Raw genomic sequence first — 9,920 nt, 5'->3', positions numbered from 1 at the left:
ATTTGGGTTGTACTTTGTTCCATCTTTCATCCTGCATTTGATCAAGCCACATCTTGGGCCAGATCCTCAGATGGTGTAAAACTGACCCAGCTCCAGTGACTTTAAGGGAGCGATGCCAATTTACACTCCTGTGATAACGCACCAGAGTAGTGCTCTGGTTGTGAGCGGTGAGGAGCCCTCACTACTCCAGTCAATGGAAGTGACAAGTGCTGTGTCCCTTTGACATTCACACCATGAGAAATCATGGAGAGGGGAATCAGTCACTCCCTCTCTCACTATACCCCTGACCATTGCTCTTGTCCTTTCCTCCACAGCCATCACACCATGAACTAAGAAAGAAAATGTCCAACCAAACCACCGTGACCGAGTTCCTTCTCCTGGGATTCTCTGATGTTCGAGAGCTGCAGATTTTGCACTTCATGGTGTTTCTAGTGCTTTACCTGGCAGCCCTGACAGGGAATCTTCTCATCATCATAGCCATAGCTCTTGACCACCACCTTCACACCCCCATGTACTTCTTCCTGATGAGTTTGTCCATCCTAGACCTCGGCTCCATCTCTGTCACCATCCCCAAATCTATGGCCAATTCCCTTATGAACACCAGGTCCATTTCCTATGCTGGATGTGTCACCCAAGTCTTTTTCCTCATCTTCTTTGCTGGAGCCAACTTCGCCTTACTCACCATCATGGCATATGATCGATACGTTGCCATCTGCAAACCACTGAACTATAAGACTATAGTGAACAGGACAGCTTGTGTCCAAATGGCAGCCAGTGCCGGGATCAGTGTAATTCTCTATTCTTCATTGCATACCGGGAACACATTTTTGATAACCTTCTGTGGAGGCAACATGGTGGATCAGTTCTTCTGTGAAATCCCCCAACTACTCAAGCTCGCCTGCTCTAACTCGTACCTCAGTGAAGTTGGGGTTATTGAATTTGGTGTGTGTTTAACCCTAAGTTGCTTTGTTTTTATAATTGTGACATATGTTCAGATCTTCGCCACGGTATTGAGAATCCCCTCTGAGCAGGGCCGACATAAAACCTTCTCCACATGCCTTCCTCACCTCATTGTAATTTCCATGTTTCTTTCCACTGTTGTCTTTGCCCACATGAAACCCATCTCCAGCTCTCCGTCAGCTCTGGATCTCGTGGTGGCTGTTCTCTATTCCGTGCTGCCGCCAGTGATGAATCCGATCATCTACAGCATAAGGAACAAGGAAATCAAAGCTTCCCTGAGGAAACTGACTGGGTGGAGGTTATTCAACAAGAATAAAATGTCTGCGTTTCTCTGATGAACATGGTTTTATCTGTGTTTTTTTAGCAAATACAATCAACTGATGACATTACTGTCCCCATAAGAATATGGCGTGTGATTTTTTTATGCAAAATGCTGTATGTATAGTGGTAAATCCACACTAACTCCACTAAGTCAGTGGAGTTCTTCCAGGTTTATACCGGTATAAGTAAGATGAAAATCTATCTATCTCATGCTTTTATACTGCCACCCCTCACCATGTTATCTGAGTACCTTCCACATTAAATCAGTAGCCATTAGAAAGTACCCAGTGGACTTCATGGTGTCTCTGGTTCTTCTCCTTTTTGGGGGTCAAAACTTTGCTTGGGGTATGATGGCTTTTGGGTTTCTGTTTGCTGGTGTGACAGAGTGGGATATGGCAGCATCAGATCATGAACTCTGTGTTTTGCTATCTGGGTAAATATTGACATGGTGACTGCAGAAGTCTGGGCTTGCTCAATAGCAGTCTATCGCTCTTTGTTCATGGCAGCTCTCCTCCTACCTGAGAAAGGTGCCTGTTACTTTGCTGAAGGACTATCACTCAGACAAATCAAGACTGAAGTCTGGGGCCTTTGACTTTTGTTGCCTTTCACCTACAGGCCCTGCTGCATGGAACAAGTCTTTTGCTGTATAGGGAGTCTGGAAGTGATGGGGGGGAGAGGGGGAGCATGGCTGGTGGGTCTGGAAGTCTTAATTTTAGCACATGACAAAGAGACAAGGTACCTATTTAAGTGCAGAGTCCTACCCTGTGTCAGGTGCCAGCCATAATCCCATGTAAGAAGGACTTGCAGGAGTTTGTTCTATTTAATCTAATCTATCTATCTATCGTAGGATTCCACACTGTCACCCATCACCATGCTATCTGAGCACCTTCCACGTAAAATCAGGAGCCATAGCAAAGCCCCTAGTAGACCCTGAGGAGCCAGAGACTCCATTCCTTTTTTTGTTCTTCCCCTCAGGGTAAAAATATGATTGTGGTATCAGTGCAGTTGTTTGGTTCTTGCTTCTTTCTCAGATTTTTTAAATTTTATTTTAGGGGTTTTTTTTGTTTTCTTTTTACTGGTGGATTGTTTTGTTTCTTTATGAGGTGGGAGTGCCTAGGGACAGGAGCGCTAGAAGCTCCCTAGAAGTCGGGGGGGGGGCACCGACACCTGAACCAAGGCCCCACCCCCACACGGCCTCTTCCCCTGAGGCCCCACCCTCATGCTGCCTCTTCCCCCCAAGGCCCTTCCCCACACTTGCTCCTCTCTGCCCCCTCCCCGCCATCGCTCACCCTTAAGGCCAGTAAAAAGTGGGAGAACATAGCCCTCCCACTTTTAAAAGTGATGGGGCCATGGCCCCCTGGCCCCCCCCATCTCCATTCTGGTTCCTCTGCCTGGGGAGATGCTGAGTGTTTGGGTAGACAGTATTGTCAGTGTTTTCTCATTTATTGGGCGTGCCCGTATGTCATCTCCTTGCTGGGGTTTTCCGAGCAATGGGTGAAGTAACATCTTGTATTGGCCCAATTTCTGTTGTTGGGAGAGACAAATTTCCAAGCTTACACAGAGCTCTTCTTCGGGTCTGGGGAAGGTGTTCAGAATGTCACAGCTAAATACAAGTTTCAGAGCGGTAGCCGTATTAGTCTGTATCAGCACGTTTTAAATTTTCATCCAGATTTGGGATAAAAACCAAATTCAAACTATTGAAATTTCCTCTACAATGAAAATTCCAACCAGCTCTAATTATGGCTGGGACTTCCAAAGATGTCAAAGGGACATAGGTTCAAAAATTCTATTAAAACTCTCTCAGGTTCCTTTGGTAAACCCAGCCTACATCTTTACCTCCTTTGAAATCCCCAGCCTTAATAAGTAAAACACTTTCCAAAAGGTAGGGGGATACAAAGGTAAAAGTTAAAGTTTATTTACACTCTGATGATAAGAGTGGTCTAGATACAAATATACAAAAATACAAATAAGTCAGGCATCAAGGGCAAGATATGTAAAGGTATTTAGGAACCTAGTGGGATTCTCAAAAGCATCTAGGCATCTATCACCCATTAAAATGAACAGTTCCCATCAAGAGTTATGTTTTGAGAGCTATCAGTTAGCCAGTTTTTAATCAATTTACTATTGTTTTTGTGTAGTGTTATTTTTAAATACTGTGATGTTAGCCTGAATCAAACCTTTAGAAAAATACAAGTCTATTATGTCAACACCATGGCCTTTAGCAATCAGAAATGTCACAGTTAGATCAAGTTCATTTGATAAAAAACATTCTGTGAAAACATATTGATCACCATTAATTGAACTTCTCCCTTGTAATTCCTTTTTGTTGAAAAATGACCCATTTTCAAAAATGAAAATTTTTGTAAAGAACTGTTGATTTAGTGAATTTTTTTTCTTTTTTTAATTAAAATTTTCATTTCAATTTTTGACAACATTTAAATGGAAAACTTTATAAAAAACATTATTGAATTGTTTCCATTTACCAACATGTAGGACCTCCAAACTTAGAACCCTTAAAAAGGGAAATAAGTTTAATTTTTTAAAATTCTTCACTAATTAAAAAAAAAATCCACCATTGTTGTTCATCATTCTTTATTTCCTGCATGTTGTTCTTTTGTCTGCTGTTTAATAATTTTTCAGCTATTGAACCAGGGAACAGACACAATGTCGTGTGAATTGGCCAACCAGTCATACATCACAGATAATGAAAACTCTGGAGTTGCTACAAATTTAAACTTAGGACAAACTTCTGAGTCACTAAGGTCTTGATCCTGCATACGCTTTATGCACAGGCTTTCTTTCCTAGTGTGAGTAGTCCCATTAGAGTCAACTGGACGACTCAAAATAATATAATTTAGCACTTGAGTAAGGATCTCAGGATGGGGGCCTAAATGTGAATTGCTAAAAGTAATGTCCACATAGGGCCTGATCGAAAGGCCATTTAATTCAGTTCAAAGATGTTCATTGATGCTAATGGGCTGTTGATGAGACCTCTCGAGAGATTTTAAGGGACAGATTTTCGAAAGTATTTGTAGCTACCACTGAAATCAATGGGATTTTGGTGCCTCATCTGCTGAAGTGCTTTGGAAAAGCCCACTAAACAATTATCTGCATCTTTAGACACCTAAATATCTTCGAAAATATGGCCCTTAGGAGCTCACGTCCAGTAGATTTTCAATAAAAATTAGGCCCCTAGAAACCACATCTTTCATGGTGTTTAGGGGCCTATCTGAATCTTTAGGTGCCCAAATTCCTTTGCAAATCTGGCCCTTAGGCACTTCTGAACATTTTACCCAAATACAAAAGTTGTAAATGTAAAACTGGAACCAGGATTAAAAGCACAACAACAAGGACGGTTACTACCAAAGGGAACATGAGCACAGGCTGAGAATCATACCCAGTAACATCTAAGCCATTCAAAAACAACTTCATATCCCACTGAATACCTTCCATAAAGCCTCCTTCACCTCTTTGTTTCTCAGACTGTCAATGAAGAGGTTTAACAGCGGAGTTACAATAGTATTCAAAGTGTTGACAGGCTTGTTCATGTCCAAGGCATTCTGTTTGGAAGGCCTGACATACAGGAAGATGGTGGAGCTGTATCATATAATCACAAGAGTGAGATGGGCAGAGCAAGTGGAAAAGGCCTTTTGCCGGCCTTGGGCTGACGGGATTCTCAGTATGGTGGAGAGGGTGTAAATGTAGGAGAACAGAGTTATTGAACATAGTCCCAGGATGATGATGATCGAGATGATAAAAGCTGCCATCTCTATCACATAGGTGTCTGGGCAGGAGAGAATGATTAAGGAATCCATGCTGCAGAAGAAACGAGTAATGACATTAGTGCCACAGAAGGACAACCTAACTCTCAGAGATTCTGGGATAGAAATAGCCAGGAAACTACACAGCCAGGAGCCAAGGGCCAGCTGAGCAGACAAGATGCTGTTCATGATGGTGCTATAGTGCAATGGGTAGCAAATAGCCAGATAGCAGTCATAGGCCATGGCAGACAAGAGGAAATATTCTGTGCAACCCAGGGAGAAAATGAAGTACATCTGCAGGATGCAGCTACTAAAGGGGATGGTCCTGCTTTTCCCCAGGAAAATCGCAATGGTCTTGGGGCCACAGGCTGTGGTGTATCATATCTCCAGCAAGGAGAGGTTGCAAAGGAAGAAGTACATGGTGGTACGGAGTTGATGGCTGGCCCTCACTAGGACTAGGATGGCAACATTTCCTGCAACTGTCAGGACATACATCATGGTAAACACCACAGACAGAGAGATCTGCAAATATTGACTACAGGGGAAGCCCAGAAGGATAATTCCTGTATCCTGGAGTGGTTTTCCTTCTCTATTCCAGTCACAGGCTCCGTCTGTCAAGATACAAGAGATCATAATTCAGGAGAAGCTTTGTTACATGGATTGTTAGACATCACAGGTACAATTTTCAAGGGTGCCTGTCAAGGTTCCTTCCCCACTCTGAACTCCAGGGTACAGATGTGGGGACGTGCATGAAAGAGCCCCTAAGCTTATTCTTACCAGCTTAGGTTAAAAAATTCCCCAAGGTACAAACTTTGCCTTGTCCTTGAACCCTATGCTGCCACCACCAAGAGTGTTACACAAAGAACAGGGAAAGAGCCCACTTGGAGACGTCTTCCCCCAGAGTATCCCCCCCCCCAAGCCCTACACCCCCTTTCCTGGGAAAGGCTTGATAAAAATCCTCACCAATTTGTACAGGTGAACACAGACCCAAATCCTTGGATCTTAAGAACAAGGAAAAAGCAATCAGGTTCTTAAAAGAAGAATTTTAATGAAAGAAAAGGTAAAAGAATCACCTCTGTAAATACCTTACAGGGTAATCAGATTCAAAACATAGAGCATCCCTCTAGGCAAAACCTTAAGTTACAAAAAGACACAAAAACAGGAATATACATTCCATTCAGCACAGCCTATTTTACCAGCCATTAAACAAAAGGAAATCTAACGCATTTCTAGCTAGATTACTTACTAACTTTTTACAGGAGTTCTGAGCTGCATTCCTGATCTGTTCCCAGCAAAAGCATCACACAGACAGACAGACAGACACTTTGTTCCTCCCCCTCCAGCTTTGAAAGTGTCTTGTCTCCTCATTGGTCATTTTGGTCAGGTGCCAGGGAGGTTATCTTAACTTCTTAGCCCTTTACAGGTGAAAGGCTTTTGCCTCTGTCCAAGAGGGATTTTATAGCACTGTATACTTCCCGTTATATTTATGAGACTGCCTAAATGATATAGAAGCCTAAATCCTATTACAAAATCAGGTAAGTTGCTTAGGAGCCTAAGAGCTAGAGTTTCAAAAGTGTTTAGATGTCAACGGTGCTGACTGACAAAAATGCTTAAGCAGGTTAGGCACCTAATCTGGTTAGGTGTTTTTGAAAATCCCACTAAGCATCTATCTGAAGCTTTAGACATCTTCTTACTTTTGAAAATCTGGTTCTGAAAGATTAAAGCTCTTTTGAAAATTGGATGTAGGCTCTCAAGTCACCCAGGGCCAGATTTTAAATGGTATTTAGGCATGTACGGGGATTTTCAAAAACACCAAGGCACCTAAACTCATTGATTTCATTGATTCATAGATTCCAAAGCCAGAAGGGACCATTGTGATCATCTAGTCTGACCTTCTGTATAACACAGGACATACACCTTCTCCCAAATAATTTGTAGAGCAGATCTTTTAGAAAAACATCCAATCTTGATTGAAAAATTCTCAGTGATGGAGAATCCACCATGACCGTTAGTAAATTGCTCCAAAAGTTAATTACTCTCACTGTACGCCTTATTTCCAGTCTGATTTTGCCTAACTTAAACTTCCAGCCATTGTATGGTGTTATCCCTTTCTATGCTAGACTGAAGAGACCATGAAGGAATTTATAGACTGTGGTTAATTCACCCATTAACCTTCTTTTTGTTAAGCTAAATAGATTGAGCTCCTTGAGTCTGTCACTATAAGGCGTGCTTCCTAAACTTTTAATCATTCTCATGGCTCTTCTCTGAACCCTCTCCAATTGATCAACATTCTTTTTGAATTGTTGACATGAGAACTGGACATAGTCTTTTTCCTCTTTATGCATCCAAGAATTGCATTAGTCCTTTTGGCACAGCATCACACTGGGAGCTCATGTTCAGCTGATTATCCACCATGACCGCCAAATCTTTTTCAGAATCACTGTTTCCCACAATAGAGTTCCACGTCCTGCAAGTATGTCCTACATGCTTTGTTCCTAGATGTAGACATTCACATTTAGCCATAGTAAAATCATATTGTTTGCTTGCGCCCAGCTTACCAAGCGATCCAGATCCCTCTGTAACCCTGTCCTCTTCATTATTAACTACTTCCTCATTTTTGTGTCACTTGCAAACTTTATCAGTGATGAGTTTATGTCATCTTCCATGTCATGAAAAAATGTTTAATAGCGTTAGGATATGAACAGAACCCTCTTGGACCCCACTGGAAACATACTTGTTCTACGACAATTCCCTTTTACAATTACTTTTTGAGACCAAAAAGTTAGCCAGCTTTTTGGTCCATGTATTGTGTGCCAAGTTATTTTTGTATCCTTCTAGTTGTTTAGTCAAAACGTCAGGCAGTACCAAGTCAAATGCCATAGAGAAGTCTATTATATCAACACTATTGCCTTTATCAATCACAATTGTAATGTCATCAAAAATGATACCAAGTTAGTTTGACAGGATCTATTTACCATAAACCCATGTTAAATTACATTAATTATATTACTTTATTTCTTTATTAATTGAGTCCCTTATCAGTGTAATAAGAAAAGGAGTACTTGTGGCACCTTAGAGACTAACCAATTTATTTGAGCATGAGCTTTCGTGAGCTACAGCTCACTTCATCGGATGTATACCGTGGAAACTGCAGCAGACTTTATATACACACAGAGAATATGAAACAATACCTCCTCCCACCCCACTGTCCTGCTGGTAATAGCTTATCTAAAGTGATCATCAAGTTGGGCCATTTCCAGCACAAATCCAGGTTTTCTCACCCTCCACCCCCCCACACAAATTCACTCTCCTGCTGGTGATAGCCCATCCAAAGTGACAACTCTCTACACAATGTGCATGATAATCAAGTTGGGCCATTTCCTGCACAAATCCAGGTTCTCTCACCCCCCTCCCAAAAACCACACACACAAACTCACTATCCTGCTGGTAATAGCTCATCCAAAGTGACCACTCTCCCTACAATGTGCATGATAATCAAGGTGGGCCATTTCCAGCACAAATCCAGGTTTTCTCACCCCCCCACCCCCATACACACACAAACTCACTCTCCTGCTGGTAATAGCTCATCCAAACTGACCACTCTCCAAGTTTAAATCCAAGTTAAACCAGAACATCTAGGGGGGGGGGTAGGAAAAAACAAGGGGAAATAGGCTACCTTGCATAATGACTTAGCCACTCCCAGTCTCTATTTAAGCCTAAATTAATAGTATCCAATTTGCAAATGAATTCCAATTCAGCAGTTTCTCGCTGGAGTCTGGATTTGAAGATTTTTTGTTTTAAGATAGCGACCTTCATGTCTGTGATTGCGTGACCAGAGAGATTGAAGTGTTCTCCGACTGGTTTATGAATGTTATAATTCTTGACATCTGATTTGTGTCCATTTATTCTTTTACGTAGAGACTGTCCAGTTTGACCAATGTACATGGCAGAGGGGCATTGCTGGCACATGATGGCATATGTCACATTGGTGGATGTGCAGGTGAACGATCCTCTGATAGTGTGGCTGATGTTATTAGGCCCTGTGATGGTGTCCCCTGAATAGATATGTGGGCACAGTTGGCAACGGGCTTTGTTGCAAGGATAAGTTCCTGGGTTAGTGGTTCTGTTTTGTGGTATGTGGTTGTTGGTGAGTATTTGCTTCAGGTTGTGGGGCTGTCTGTAGGCAAGGACTGGCCTGTCTCCCAAGATTTGTGAGAGTGTTGGGTCATCCTTTGGGATAGGTTGTAGATCCTTAATAATGCATTGGAGGGGTTTTAGTTGGGGGCTGAAGGTGACGGCTAGTGGCGTTCTGTTATTTTCTTTGTTAGGCCTGTCCTGTAGTAGGTAACTTCTGGGAACTCTTCTGGCTCTATCAATCTGTTTCTTTACTTCTGCAGGTGGGTATTGTAGTTGTAAGAAAGCTTGACAGAGATCTTGTAGGTGTTTGTCTCTGTCTGAGGGGTTGGAGCAAATGCGGTTGTATCGCAGAGCTCGGCTGTAGACGATGGATCGTGTGGTGTGGTCAGGGTGAAAGCTGGAGGCATGCAGGTAGGAATAGCGGTCAGTAGGTTTCCGGTATAGGGTGGTGTTTATGTGACCATTGTTTATGAGCACTGTAGTGTCCAGGAAGTGGATCTCTTGTGTGGACTGGACCAGGCTGAGGTTGAAATAAATTGGTTAGTCTCTAAGGTGCCACAAGTACTCCTTTTCTTTTTGCGAATACAGACTAACACGGCTGTTACTCTGAAACCTATCAGTGTAATGATGCTGGTTCTGGCAGGACCCAACAGAGAGTGCCCATTCAGGACAAATTGCTTCAAGCAGGGCAGTTACAGCCCAAGGCTGGGGTTTCTGTGCACACCAAGGCAAACCAAACCA

General features: G+C 42.5%; 1 protein-coding gene and 1 pseudogene across 1 annotated transcript; one reads left to right on the top strand and one right to left on the bottom strand.

The window, feature by feature from the left end:
• The first annotated feature begins 341 nt into the window (after positions 1 to 341).
• LOC140904647 (olfactory receptor 14A16-like) lies at positions 342 to 1,295 on the top strand. The gene has a single exon (XM_073327079.1). It carries the CDS (start codon positions 342 to 344, stop codon positions 1,293 to 1,295), a length of 954 nt encoding a protein of 317 aa, XP_073183180.1.
• A 2,483-nt stretch (positions 1,296 to 3,778) lies between these two features.
• LOC140904641 (olfactory receptor 6F1-like) overlaps positions 3,779 to 9,920 on the bottom strand; it is a 30,249-nt pseudogene continuing 24,107 nt past the window's right edge.

The sequence above is a fragment of the Lepidochelys kempii genome, unplaced genomic scaffold (assembly GCF_965140265.1).
Source record: "Lepidochelys kempii isolate rLepKem1 unplaced genomic scaffold, rLepKem1.hap2 scaffold_54, whole genome shotgun sequence".
NCBI lineage: Eukaryota > Metazoa > Chordata > Testudines > Cheloniidae > Lepidochelys > Lepidochelys kempii.
This window is presented reverse-complemented; position numbering and strand designations above follow the sequence as displayed.